The sequence below is a fragment of the Triticum dicoccoides genome, chromosome 1B (assembly GCF_002162155.2).
Source record: "Triticum dicoccoides isolate Atlit2015 ecotype Zavitan chromosome 1B, WEW_v2.0, whole genome shotgun sequence".
Classification (NCBI taxonomy): domain Eukaryota; kingdom Viridiplantae; phylum Streptophyta; class Magnoliopsida; order Poales; family Poaceae; genus Triticum; species Triticum dicoccoides.
Genome location: NC_041381.1, coordinates 58,715,886 through 58,730,753, shown reverse-complemented (window position 1 = coordinate 58,730,753; position 14,868 = coordinate 58,715,886). Strand labels below are relative to the sequence as shown.

General features: G+C 45.6%; 2 protein-coding genes across 2 annotated transcripts; one reads left to right on the top strand and one right to left on the bottom strand.

Moving 5' to 3' along the window:
• The first annotated feature begins 2,524 nt into the window (after positions 1–2,524).
• On the top strand, positions 2,525–4,669 carry LOC119318961. Its single transcript, XM_037593505.1, has 2 exons — positions 2,525–3,034; positions 3,128–4,669. Exons 1-2 carry the CDS (start codon positions 2,850–2,852, stop codon positions 3,588–3,590), a joined length of 648 nt encoding a protein of 215 aa, XP_037449402.1. The 5' UTR covers positions 2,525–2,849; the 3' UTR covers positions 3,591–4,669.
• A 1,207-nt stretch (positions 4,670–5,876) lies between these two features.
• LOC119318955 lies at positions 5,877–9,293 on the bottom strand. Its single transcript, XM_037593500.1, has 3 exons — positions 8,368–9,293; positions 8,053–8,276; positions 5,877–6,742 (listed from the first exon to the last, which is right to left on the bottom strand). Exons 1-3 carry the CDS (start codon positions 9,188–9,190, stop codon positions 6,155–6,157), a joined length of 1,635 nt encoding a protein of 544 aa, XP_037449397.1. The 5' UTR covers positions 9,191–9,293; the 3' UTR covers positions 5,877–6,154.
• Positions 9,294–14,868: the final 5,575 nt, after the last annotated feature.

Sequence of the window (14,868 nt, the reverse complement as noted above, 5' to 3'; positions counted from 1 at the left end):
AAGGAGGCCGCGCCACAGGTCGAGCAGGTGGCGGGCGCCCCACCCGTGGCGTCGCAGGAAGGTGGCGGGCGCCCCACCCATGGCGTCGCAGGAAGGTGGCGGGCGTCGCAGGCAGCCGTGGAGCGTAGGCGCAGAAAGGTAGCGGTGGAGTAGGCGTGCAGCTGGTGGCGGGGCAGGTCCTGGCCGCGGCGCAAGTGTCGGCGGCGGCGCAGGTCAGCCGACCGGCAGGGAAGCGGATGGGCAGAGTGAGCTACGAATGATTTGGGGATTTAGTTGCACTGGCCTACATGTCAGCTTCGGACCCACGTCCACGCGGTCCCACGTGTAAGCTCCGGACCCACAACTTAACGCTGGCGGATGGAATGGACTCAAATATGGCCGTTTAGCCTCGTCATAGTAGCTGTGCATGGACGAGGGGCAAAACTGAGCACAATTTGCATCTGAGGGCAAAACTGAGCACAGAGACACCATTGAGGGCAAAAGGATAATTAACCCATTATTAATATGGAGCTTATTGTTTATTGTTTTTAAGTTTATGAAATTGTTGTGGCCAAAAAAAAGAAATTTAAGACAAAATACAAGTTGTGTGCACAAAATGCACTATGATCACACCCTACCGTCACACCTCGTGGCGGTAGGGTTACACAGACTACCGCCAGGGCATCCGGCGGTAGGGAACCTCACTCCACTATCCTGGGTACTGTGACCAGAAGTGCTAGCTAAAATGCGGTAGGGTTGAACACCCTACAGCCGGACCGCGTGGCGGTAGGCCGTCTGCCAGGTCGGCGCCTGGCCGTTGGCGTGACGGTGGCTACCATTACCCTACCGCCAAAAGTCTCGGTGTTAGGCTATGCAATCCTACCGCCCGCGTCCCTGGTGGTAGGAAAAGGGTCAAATGTCAAAAAAAAATAAAATTAGATCTCGAAAATCTTTGATAAAAGGGTCAAAACACAAAAATTTGCCAGCAACAGCGAGTTTTCTTGCAACAACAGAGAGAGGGTCTGTGCATAAAAGAAACCCACATTTCTTAGGCCAAAACCTCAATACTCAGTCGATTCTCTATTTATTTTTTACTGCCGGTCAGCATGTGGAGCCATGGGGTGGTGCGGTGTGCGTGCCCCTCTGTTTCAAAAGAAAAGGAAAAAACTCTCTGCTCACAGGGCTGAGGCAGAGAGAGCGAGCGAGAGAGAGAGAGGGAGGGAGGGGAAAGAAGCGCCCCTCTGCTGCAAACCCTCCCTCCTCCACCCTTCGCTGCGACGGCATTGGAGCGCCGCCGCCGCCTGCGGCGATGAACCCGAAGAATCTACACACGCAGACGGGCCCCATCTGCGCCCCCCAGCAGCGCTGCATCGACGTAAGCTCGACCTCAACCTCTCCCTCCTCCCCCCTCAACCCCCCGTCTGTGTTCTGCAAATGGAGCCGTACGCAGGCGACGGGAAGGAAAGGACCCTCTTTTTTCGAGCTGCCTTCGAGCACCGTTCGGTTGTTGCTAGATAGGGGAGTTAATCGGCGTTGAGGCGGAGGCCGTGGCGCCGTGCCAGTTATTGGTGCAGCGCCACGGGTCAAGCCGCATCAGCGGGTGCGCCGCCCCGGCTGCTGGGGCCAGGCCGTCGCGCGCGGCCACGGACGCGCTGCAGCCGGCCGGCGTAGGGGCGGGGGGTCGAGGGCGTCCCCGTCCAGGTCGACGCGCCTGCTGGGGGTTGGGGTTTTAGCAGGTTTGCTGTTACTGCGATTGCCCTGCCGTTGCTTCAGCGATGCATCCCTCCCTCTTCGAAAGGGCATGTTTTGTATCTGCCGCGTGTGTTCCCCTGTTTTGAGTACTGATGCTTTGATTCATTTTCTTGGTAATTGTTGCATCCATCCTCAAACAAAAATCCCAGCTTTAGCAAATGTCCAAGCTATATATAGGTGTTCGGATCCTTACAGTCACCTGCTGCCCCTCTGTTCACAGTATATGTTTTCAACTACAGGCTTTAGCAAATATCGAGTTACAACAATCAGCTACTGCCTCCTGTTTATTTTACATTACATGATCACAATCACAATACGATTTAGCATGTCTGTGCTTCAAAATTAGTTGTGCTTCCTTCGCCAAGCGCGTACTATTCCTCCAATGCACAGATGAACAACTCGGCTCCCTTGTTTCTGCAAATTTGTGACTAGCTATTGCTTTTCTGCAGGATATCCCGGTCATTCATTATGACGTAAATGGAGGACTTACGTCCTACATGAGACTGATGCGCGGCCGGGTTCGAAGGAACAATCTCATGGCCCCGCTGAGATATTTCAATGTTGCGGTGACACCGCACCGTAACCCTAGTTGCAAGGATGCGAATGATGATGAGGAGAACATAGAGTTGCAGGTGGAGATAGAGGTGAAAGAGGAGAAGAAGAAAACGAAGAAGAAGAAGAAGAAGAAGAAGAAGAAGAAGAAGAAGAAGAAGAAGAAGAAGAAGAGGAAGAAGAAGAAGACGAATAAGGAGGAGGAGGAGGAGGAGGAGGAGGAAGAGGATGACGATGATGATGATGATGATGATGAGGAGGAGGAGGAGGAGGAGGTGGTGGTGGTGGTGGTGGTGGACAAGGTGAAGAAAAGTAGTGGGAAATCTCATTACGTAGAAGCTGACAGCAAGTATGAGGAGGTGGAGGTGAATGAGGAGAAGAAGGAGGTGGAGGTGGACAAGGCAAAGAAAAGAAGAGGGAAATCTCGGTACGTAGTAGATGACTGCGAGTATGAGGAGGTGGAGTTGAAAGAGGAGAAAAAGAAGGAGGTGGTGGTGGAGAAGGATGATGACTGGAAGAAAGAGAGGAAGAAGAAAAGGAGTGGCCGAAGTTACCACATTATTGAGATGTTTAACTCCCTTGATCCATCAATGAGGGTGCAGCTGCTTGTGTGTGACTATGACGAATATATCGTCGGCTTCCGGCGGCAGGAAAAGAGAGTATGGGGTACATGGTACCGACTTCGGGGGGAGTACATGCCCACCTGGCTGAATCCTGCTGAAATTAGAGTGTCTGGCAACCACAGCAAGGAGTGAGTACTTAACATCTTGGTACATTCTTATCATCTCCAGTTCTCGAATTAGTGGAAAGAATTATTACTGAGTAAATACTATCTTGTGTACAGGACCACCGTGGGAGGCATTGATTGCATCATGCATATGTTTTACGCGCTGGCTCAGTCTGAGAGTGACCTTGCTGAGATCAAGGCAGCCTTGCTCCGGGCTGTCGTGATGTTTTGCGAAGCACTTCGTTTTCTCTGTATCCTTCAGATGGTCATCGATGCAATTGCAAACAACCAAGATGCCACCCCTCTGCCTAACCACTTCTGGGGACGCATCAACAATTGGGGTCAACTCTCCAGGATGGCGCTGCAAGTATGCAAGAACGGCGCTGTTGACAGTCCTACTTTGTTGGGCAGGGTCATGCACAGATGCCAATATTTTTCATTTGAGGAGATCATTGGAGATAGGACAAAGGGTGACTTGACACTGCTGATGCGGAACGATGAAATCCTGCTTGACAGAGCAACGTGGGAGTCCCTGCAGGAAGAGGGTGCGGGAGAAGATGTCCATGACCCCCGTTTCTAGTTACTGAAGCTCTACCTGCGCCACCTGCTGCAGTTTTCTCCAACCCTGCTGCTGGTCTTCTCCAAACTCTGCTGCTCTTCGTCTACGCCTCGTGTTGCTGCTACAATCTGCACCTCCCTTGCTGCTGCTCCCCTTCATGACCATCAGCGCGACGACAACTACCTCTTCTTCGCCAACCTGTGCTGATCATGTAACCTCTGTAAATTTTGATTGGAGACTATGATCTGTCCATAAATGATGTTTGGTGCTGCCTTGTCAATTTAGTACTAGTTCTATATGTGTTATCTATCCTGCAAAAGTACAAACGATAATCATTTTAGCAGCAACTGAAGTGAATGCTTAACAACAATTATCTGAATATTAATACCAAACTCCTCACGGTCAGGGTAGTGCACTTGTTTGAACGAATTAAGAGTAAAAATTCAGCTTCGATCATCATTGTATGGTCAAATCTGTTGTAACTACAGAAATCGCCAGTTACCACAAATCAGCCTTGCCTAAAATGAATCTAAGTAGTGCCTTTCGTCAGTAGTGTTTTTTAAAGGGTAGAGCTCTATAGGTCAGGTAATAGTGTCATTACAATCACTGTTAGTCATGCCCAGCACTATTCTGCCCCTTGTCCTGGTTCTATGTCGGGTTTGCAGCAAGGTGATAGGCACTCTTAACAGAAAACCTACCATTCTTCTCATGTTGCCAAGCCTAAAAATCATCTTTACCATAATTAGATAAGCAGATATCAGGGATCACATCTGCATCATGTGGATAACAAACTTCTGAATCAGATCCACATTCCAGCGCTTCGGGTTATGCAGCAGTAAGTCAGAGATAGATGTGACTTCGAGCCTTTCCTAGGTGTGCTGAGACTTAGGTTGCCTCTTGGTACCCAGTTGTCGCCTCAGATCCTAACTGCGGCACCCGATCCTATTCTCCAGATGATACCATGTTTCAGAAGGTCCCGGCCATGATTAATACCCCGCCACACAGGCGATGATGCCATGTTTCAGAAGGTCCAGGCCTAGTGTGTACACCTTCAATTTTTTTTCATTCCCCCACCAAAAGTTGCAGATGAGTTGTATGAAATCTTCGCAAAGCCCAACTGGAAACCTAAAAATTCCCATTGCACAATGTAGGTAAAGTCTGCATAACAGACTTAATGAGCACTTCTTTCCCTGCCGAAGATAAATAATTTTCAGACTAGTTCAATAGGCGCTTTAGAAGCTTTATTACGATGGTTTTGAAATTTCCTGCTTTCATACAGCCAAGAGGTACAGGTAGGCCAAGGTACCTCTCTATAAAACCCACAGATTGGACTTGAAGAATCTATCTTACCACCTATCCATCCTGCTGATCACACCCATTTCCTAGCATGGGTGAGCACATATCTGTTTAGAATACCCTGCGCTTGTTGTGATACCCAGTTTTGCTTGCAGAAAAACCCATCATACCAGGTGCTTTGAACAGCCCAATTTGAAAAATGGCATCACAGATTCAGAATTATCTCTGGATTAACTTACTGGTACTTGGTGTGTAGATGAGCAAAGAAGTCTCTTGCCATCTGTTTTCTGATCATTAACAATCTGGTCTGCTCCGTTCTTCAGATAAGCTAAGCGGTTCTTATTTGCTCTCCAAGTGGCCTTCCGGTGAAAAAAGGTCGGTCGTGTTGCGATCCCCCCTCTCAAATCCATGTGATTCTTGACCTCTGTAGCCACGTAACTTACTCGCAACAAAGCAACTCATCTAGCTCAACTGTTTCTGTTGCACAACACTGGCTTCTTCATCCGAGACATGATAGATCAGCTCAAGCTTCTTCCATGTCTTTTCGAATTTCTGTGGCCACAACTGCATCAGCCCCACCTTCATTTGCGCAGCCTCATTCACATCAGCCGCTCCCTGAGCCAATACACACATCTACACAAGCATTCAACCCAGCAGCCATGCCCTGATTATGTAGTGTCACAACCTGCCAGCTTCCCTTTGCCCTTGCACTGTCCCAAACTGGCATGCTCCACACCCAGAAACAGCACCCAGCAGGAGGCAAGGAAACAGAGGCCAAGGGATGAATATTTTGACGCCAACAAAGCAAAGCCAAATGCCTTGGAGCTCTTCGTTGTGCTCCCGATACAGGCACACCCAACGACGCCCTTCCGAACCACAGCTCCACCTGCCCCAACCATGCAGCAGCGCCGCGCTTGGCACAGCCAGAAGACAAGGCGCCTGGCTCAAGGGACGCTGCAGTGCCCCAGAATGCCAATCCCCTTTCTCATTTGTGATCCCCTTCACCCGCTCTTCCAAGAGATTACATAGTCAAATACATATCTTAATTTGTCCACATTACATGTCAAATATATCTTGGCTTGCCCACATTACATACTAAGTCAAGACAAATTTAACCAGGACACTACATTACATAGTCAAATATCTTAGCTTGCCCACACTACATAGTACTAGTCACATCTAACCAGGATACAACTAACATCCAACACACAGGTACCACTTTGAGATAAACCAGAGGCCATCAGTAGGGCAATAACAATCATCCAGCAACAAAACCCAGACAGTCTTTGCTAGTTCGGGACAAAAGACCATGCGATGGTGACTTCCAACTTACAAGAGTGAACTTCAAGTATTCGCCTGCTCCTGGAGGATTTCTTGGCTTTGAATGCTTCTGAATCTCTCTCAACAGTTTGATCCTCCAGGCTACTTGCCATGACACAGACTCTCAACTCTCCATCGGCTTCAACAGATACAACACGCCGTGAAAGCTTTATCATGCCATTAGCTGCAACAGGCAACTTATCATCTCCGAACGCAAGCAACTCAATTTTCTGGGCGTCGATACTGGCGGTATTGGCAAAAATTAGACCTCTACAACCTTCCGGCCATTCCCCACGAACCACTCTCACACTGATGGTGGCCTCCACTGAATGAACAATATCACCCAACATCAATGCCACTGTGCTAAGCTTGCTAGTGCTGACATTTTTAAACGCGTACGATTCGCTAGAGCCAGAATCACGATAATAAACAGCCAGATAGCTCAAATCTCTATCCGCAGATTCAGTTTTGCCCTTTACTCGCAAGTTAACCTCAAAGTAGACAGGATCCACAACAACAACAGCGCGGGTTGGACCTGTCAGTCTCAGACATGGATTCTGCATGCAAAATTCAGAAATGTAAGCCATGTATCATTTATCTTGAGTAAGACTGGTGCGAATATAACCAATCTAAGCTGATGTCAAGAAAGAATGCGTCCATTGACAAGTAAACCACTTAACGTAAACTTAATAACAAGAGCTAGAATTAAATATATGTGGGTAGCAAACACAGAAAAGGCACAATTTGCCGGATGTAAGAGCCAATGAATTTGAGTTGGGTCAGCAAGCATTTCAAATCTTTAATACCCTTGCATTTTAAACAAATAATATGTAGATTGAAGCAAAAAGAAGACGCTAGCATTGAACATCACAATCAAAACATACACTTCAAAACTATGTATAGGATGCAAACGCTTTAGAGGCAAACAGAAAAGGGGTATTTCTTGGTGTGCATAATATGTTCTGAAAGTAATATCTAAGAGATCAGATTGCAAACAACACTAGAGCATTTTCACAGGAGAATACAAGAAATTATCAAGTACATAGGAAATGAGTGCTGGTCTCAAACAAACTGAGGGACAATTCTCAAAGGGAAATAGTCAAGAGAGGGTAAAAGTTGCAGGCACTATTCCATAGGATTCCCCTATACCTGCAAGAAATCTACACTAAATCACATTAGAAATGCACATTGATTATTCAAACTTGAACGTGGATATAACAAGACTTGAAAACAGACTATGTATTTTCATCTCCATGTTGATTTCTTATGTGAAATCCTTTTAGAACTCAGAACTTTTTTGCAAAAAAACAACATGCTTCCCACCTACACTAGCAGACTTATCCATACTCCATGGATTGATCATTTGGTGTATAGCTGCTAGCATTTTTTTTTCATAAAGCAAGTTCCATGTAGCGATCAGATTTGCCATGGCTATTTTACAATCACCAGTGTATGCATGGAACTTCGTAACAATATCACAGACTCCCGTAAACTCGAGTCGTGATATATCAAATTTGTCCGACAATGTAAGGCAGTTTATGTTCACCGTCCATTGCATTTGGTATACGGCCTGATGAGCGTCGTACACAGGTTGGACAGCTTTTCATCATACACAAAGTATTTTCGTGCAAACTTATGTGTATCTGTATTGATATTAGTATAGTAGGTGAAATTATAGTTTGGAGAAAGTCAATGCCAGGGATATGTGTATTTCATCTCCAGAAAGCCTAAGAGTAATTATTTTCTCATTTTACTTCATATTTTAAATCTCTAGTTTAACCATACAAGTATATATCCCTATACAAATAACATCATGGAGGCAACAATAATATGGCACCAAGTAACATTCAGCGAGGAGAATACGAACCTTCTTGTCGATGGTTTGGCAGTTATCCCTAGTGCGGTGGAAGATAATGTTACGATTGTGATCCAACGAGTCACGTGCAGCAACGATACCATACACATCCAGAGGCCAGTCCAGTCCACCTTTGATGGCTGCAACTCTGACCGAAAAGACCTGCAGAGTTCGCACAGGGTAGGCCGTACCGCGCGGAGGCTTCTCGTCCGTGTAACGCATGGGCAGGATAGGTGCTGCAGATCAATGTCAACCAATGAAGATGCTTAGTGGAGATTAATCCAAGAGCAATTGATCAAGAGGGGAAGGGGATTTGGGTTTGCTTACTGGTGTCCTCCCAGGAACCGAAGGAGTCAGCCCATAGAAATTCCCAGAATTCCCGGTACCTCTTGGCTTCGACGGCCTCCCAGTCCGACAGATCCTCGGTGGGATCGATGTCCTTGAGCCTCATGGCCTCAATGTCTTCCTCCATCCACTTGTTGCAGCGCTGGATGGCCTCGGGGTCTCCAGTGGCGATCCACTTGGTCACGGCGTCGTGCTGCTCCCTCCGCTTGTGGTTCCTGCGCGCCTCCTCCGCCTTGGCTCTGTACACGGCCGCTGCCGCGACGTCTTCCTTGGTCATCGCCCTCGGCTCCCAACATTTTCCGTCATTGACACTCTCGTCTTCCAACATCTTCCTCGCCCACTCCAAAGCCGCCGCCTTCTTCGTACTTACTCTCGCCGCCGCCTTCTCCGTTTTGGGGGCGAGACCTCTCTTCCTTCTCTCCGCCTCCTCCGCCGCCTCATCACCCTTGGTCGCCACCTCGTCCCTCTCCTCGAATATCAAATCGATGCAAGCATCCAGCTGCTCCTGCGTCAACGCCATCCCCTCCCTGCTACCGCGAGAAAACCCTAGATCGACCTTCGACTTCCCTTCCTTGGTCATCGTCTTGGGCTTGATGCTGCTCCCGACCTTGGCCCTCTCTGCTTCCAAACTCTTCCTCGCCCACTCCAAATCCGCCGCCTTCTTGGCGCTCTTCTTCTTCTTCTTGGGGGCGAGACCTCTCTTCCTTCTCTCCGCAGCCTCATCGTCCATCATCATCATCTCCTCCCTACCCCCCGCCATCAAATCGACGTAGGCATCAAACTGCTCCTGCAGTGTGAACGCCATAGCCGCTCTGCTAGAGAAGAGCGAGAAAACCCTAACCCTAGATCCACCCTCGCCTTCTCTTCTCTTGGTGGGGGATTTGGGGGTTCCTCTGCATTGTTGAGGGCAGAGTTGCCGGTTTGGAAGCGTCTCGGGTGTTGGGCCAAGGCCGGGCTGCCTGAGGCCGATTCGGACCCGATAGCCCTAGTGGGAAACTTTGCTCAAAGAAAGCCTAATGTTCGTATTTTTTTCATGGAAGCCTAATGTTCGTAGGGAAATACCCATTGGCTCTTGGGTGTGAATATACACCTGATGAGATGCAAACAGAAGTAATTACGAAAAAAATCAAAAAAAATTTGAATCATTTTTTGAAATAAACTTGACATTCTATTGTGCTCGTATAAAAAGTTTCGTGAAGGAAAAGCTCCCGTAGACATCACATCAGGGCAAAAAAAATCAAGGATAAAATAGTGCGAATAGTAACTTGTACTATATAGTGTTGATTTTTTTCTCTCCAAAAATACCATGAAAGTAATTCCTCCACCAAAAAAAAATTATATATACAAGCACAATAATAGAAGGTCTAGTTTATTTTGGAATGTTTGGCTTTTTCACCGTACAATGTTTGTATTCGGACAGCCTATAATCACGTAGATTGCTCACACAAGCACCACGCATTCATGGGCCCCACGCTTCTTATGTAGTCATGAGTCTTCCCGCCCACATGTTTTCTTCCTCGCCTACTGCGCAATTGTTTTCCCTTTTTCTTTCTCCACAATTCCCCTTAGCTCGCCACACCAAGAAAGTTCGCTCTTCACGATTAGTATCCTTGGCGTTGCACGATGGAGCTTGGGCGGCTGATGTGGGGCCAAATATGGATATGGACGCCCTTCGGGAGTTTCTGTCGCTCTGGGCTCGAATTGCAAATGTGAAGCTCACCATGGGATCACCAGACACTAATATGCTGGTCGTGGGAGAAGGATGGCTCCTTCTCGGTGAGATCAGCCTACGCCACAAAGTTTAATGGGCGTAAGGTTGCTCCATATGCGGTTCTTTGCGTGCCTGGGCTCGAAGTGTTGGGCCTCAGACCGTCTAGCCCAAAGGGGGTTGCCACGTCAGGAGGTTTTTGCCCTCTATGTGATCATCCTGACAACCCTAAAAAAAGTGATCATCGTGACGAGACGGGTAAACCACGTATTGCTAAAGTGTGACTTCGTGAGGATGGTCTGGCATATGACTCTGAATGCACTTGGTGGTTCGGACTGGGTACCTCGTAATGACAACAATCTGATTGGACTGGTTACCTCTATAGTGATGGCAAAAACAAATCTACTTTGTTGAGACAGATCTAAGAGCACATGGACGGAAATTTTACATATGGTTGGTGATAGGTCAAATCATCATCGAGTACAGTGAACTATTTGTAGAACATTGCTATTACACTAAAATATACTATTTAAAACTTATTTTATGGAATACAGAGATTACTTCTTGATATATGTGAAATCTAAATCCTCTACACTAGAAGCACAAAGAACATGAAATGAAGCCCCACCATGGAATCCGTAAAAATAGATTTGATGTTGATCTATGATATACCCCATTAACTGCAAAATTTAGCATGTTGATGATGGAAGAAAGTTTTCATCAAGGTGTAATTTTAAGTGAAAAATCCACATTTTATCCTTTTATCTTGAGTGCATGCCTCATTAGTTAATCATCGATGTACATATGCTAGCTTCACGTTTCAATCATATTTTCCTTTTCTCTTTGAGGGATTTTATGACGAGGTGTGCTCAAATGCTTTTATCTTCATGAATGAGCTGAAGTCATTTCCTAAAAAGAATGTAGTGCTTTTACTTTTTGTTCAGGTTGCTTGGCCGAGGCTCAGTGAATGTGTGCACTCCACGTGCATCGCCTTTCTAAAGTAAGAAAACACATGTTATTTTACCATTTTTTCACAACTTGTCAAAGTGCATTATTTTACCCACCATCACAAGTTAACAATATGCATTATATTATCGTTTTAATGCTGCTAATTGCATAGGATCACAGAAAAATAAATGTTTTTTCTACTTATTTATCTAGTTACTGTAGGTTTTTTATATAAAAAACTACAAAGATATAACCGAACCAACCTTCTTTATAATTATGTATTTTACTCCTTACAAGGACTAGCTATTTTAATCAGATTTCATCTAAAAGAGGACCTGGTGTGTGACAACATCGAGACACAATGTGGAGCAATGCAAGATCACAATGGAGATGGAGGCAAGGGAATATTAATTTTAACTCAGTGTTACAAATACGAAAGGGAACAAAGAGAGACGACAACATATATAATGCCCATGGTATTATAGATTTCTAGAAATGCATGGGCAATATGTTGTTATGTATTGACACTTGCGCTTATGAAATTTTTCATGTGTATTTTGAAGTTAAAATAAAACACTGTAAAAACACGTGCATAAAGTCAGCGCTATGAACGCACACATGAGCACCCTACCCCTATGAGCATCTCTGAGAGACTGACCCGGTGGGTATTTTTTCGCGATTACGCAAAGCGTGTATCATTTCATTGATAGGTAGGAGACAACAAAGATAAATCACATGCATCTCTCTGTCGACAAAAACATCGTCTTCTACTGAAATAATATTTCACCTACCATGACAATGGTCACTATAGTCGAATGTATGTGATAGTGAGAGAATATTAACGTGAGGTGTTTAATGCACTATCATCCGTGGATAAAAAGGATATGAATCATGACAAAGAAGAGTGATGGTTATGTGATAGCAAGATAGGTGGTGAGATCGAAGGCCCGTCGCAAAATAGGAGGCATGCAGGAGAATGAAGATGATACCATGTCTCGTTGCAGTGGTGACCGTGGAGTAAATTTTGTTATTGTATCTAAAAGTACATTAGTATATGTAGAAAAGCTGAGAGATTGCATCATGGTGGAGAAGATAAAAGATACAACAACTTATGCTCTCCTGATCATCTATGTTTCTCTTGCGACCATAGCAACACGCGAGCTTCTAACTAGTGTCTTATATAACATAGTTGTTGCTTGAAGAAATAACAATCCGATGCACCATAAGATAATTGGCTGGAGCTTGAGCTTCTCGACATGCCAACGCTTCTAGTACTCACATCAGTGATCCCACTTAGTGTGTGATACGTCCATTTTGCATCATGTTTTCTTACTGTTATTATATCGTTTTTATGCTTTATAACACTTTATAGAGTAATTCTAATGCCTTTTCCCTCATAATATGCAAGGTTTACACAAAGAGAGAGAATACTGGCAGCTGGAATTTTGGACCTGAAAAAGCTATGTCAAAGATACCTATTCTGCACATCTCCAAATGAGTTAAAATGTTACGGAGAATTATTTTGGAATATATAATAATTATTGGAGAAAAGAACTACCGGAGGGGGGCTGCCAGGTGCCCACAAGACACCAGGGCGCCGCCCCCCATGCGCGCCCTGGTGGGTGGTGGGCACCTTGGCCCACCTCCGGTGCCCATCTTCTGGTATATAAGGTATTTTGACCTAGAGAAAATAAGGAGAGGACTTTTGAGACAGAGCACCACCGTCTCGAGGCGAAACTTGGGCAAGAGCACTTTTTTTTCCTTTGACGAAGCGATTCCGCCGGGGGAACTTCCCTCCCGGAGGGGGAAATCAAAGCCATCGTCATCACCAACAAGCTCTCATCTTTGGGAGGCCAATCTTCATCAACTTCTTCAACAAAACCATCTCATCTCAAAACCCTAGTTCATCTCTTGTATTCAATCTTTGTACCGTAACCTCAGATTGTTACCTGTGGGTGACTAGTAGTGTTGATTACATCTTGTAGTTAATGCTAGATGGTTTATTTGGTGGAAGATTATATGTTCAGATCCATTATGCTATTTAATATTCCTCTGAACTTGAGCATGAATATTATTTGTGAGTAGTTGCCTTTGTTGTTGAGGCCACGGGAGAAACCATGTTACAAGTAATCATGTGAATTTGATATTCGTTTGATATTTTGATGATATGTATGTTGTGATTCCCTTAGTGGGTGTTATGTGAACGTCGACTACATGACACTTCACCATCTTTGGGCCTAAGGGAATGCATTGTGGAGTAGTTATTAGATGTTGGGTTGCTAGAGTGACAGAAGCTTAAACCCCTAGTTTATGCGCTATTCTGTAAGGGACTGATTTGGATCCATATGTTTACTTCTATGGTTAGATTTTATCTTAATACTTTTTTGTAGTTGCGGACGCTTGCGAGGGGGTTAATCATAAGTGGGAGGTTTGTTCAAGTAAGAACAACACCCAAGCACCAATCCACACACATATCAAATTATCAAAGTAGCGAACGCGAATCAAACTAACATGATGAAACTGACTAGATGAAATTCTCGTGTGCCCTCAAGAAAATATTGCTTGTTATAAGAGACCGTTCTAGCATATCCTTTGCTACAAAAAGGATTGGGATACCTTGCTGCACTTTATTTACCATTATTGTTACTTGCTCGTTACAAATTATCTTACTATCAAACAACTTGTTACCGACAATTTCAGTGCTTGCTGAAATTACCTTGCTGAAAATCGCTTGTCATTTCCTTCTGCTCCTCGTTGGGTTCGACACTCTTGCTTATCGAAAGGACAACGATTGATCCCCTATAGTAGTGGGTCATCAAGACTCCTTTCTGGCGCCGTTGCCGGGGAGTGAAGCGCTCTTGGTAAGTGGAAACCGGTAAAGAAAAATTTATATTAAGTGCTGAAATTTATCGTTACTTGTTACTATGGAAGAAAATCATTTGAGGGGTCTGTTCGGGGTATCCTCACCTCGACCAAAAACACAGAGGTGCCCCTCAACCTACTGCACCTATTGGAAATATTAGTTATGAAATTCCTTCGGGTATGATAGAGCAGCAGCTAGCTAATCTTTATGCAGGAGACGGAACGAAGCATCCCGATATGCATTTGATACATGTGGATGAAATTTGTAGATTATTTAAGCTTGCAGGTTTACCTGGAGATGAAATTAAGAAGAAGGTTTTCCGTAGGAATAAGCTTTCTTTGGCCATGTTATTTTGAGAAGACATAATTGCTGGGAAACACAGTAATTTAAAAAAAATCCTACGCACACGCAAGATCATGGTGATCCATAGCAACGAGAGGGGGAGAGTGTATCTTCATACCCTTGAAGATCGTAAAGCGGAAGCATTTATCAACGCGGTTGATGTAGTCGTACACCTTCACGACCCGTCCCGATCTAGTACCGAACGTACGGCACCTCCATGTTCAGCACACGTTCAACTCGATGACGTCCTCGCCTTCTTGATCCAGCAAGACGAGTGAAGTAGTAGATGAGTTCCGGCAGCACGACGGCGTGATGACGGAGTTGGTAAAGAACAATCTCCGCAGGGCTTCCCGTAAGCACTACGGAAACTATGACGGAGGATAAACTAGAGGGGACGGGGTTGCCAACACAAGGCTTGGTGTTTCTTGATATGTCTTTGGTGCTAGCCCTGCCCCTCTATTTATATGTTGAGCCTTGGGGTCGAAACTTGGAGTAAAAGCTTCCACAAAGTCGGTTTCACCCGAAAGGCAAGAGTCCTTCTCGGACTCCAGGGCCAGACGCTAGGGTTCCCTGCGTCTGGACCCAAACGCCAGGGACCCTGGCGTCTGGCCCCTGGACTTCG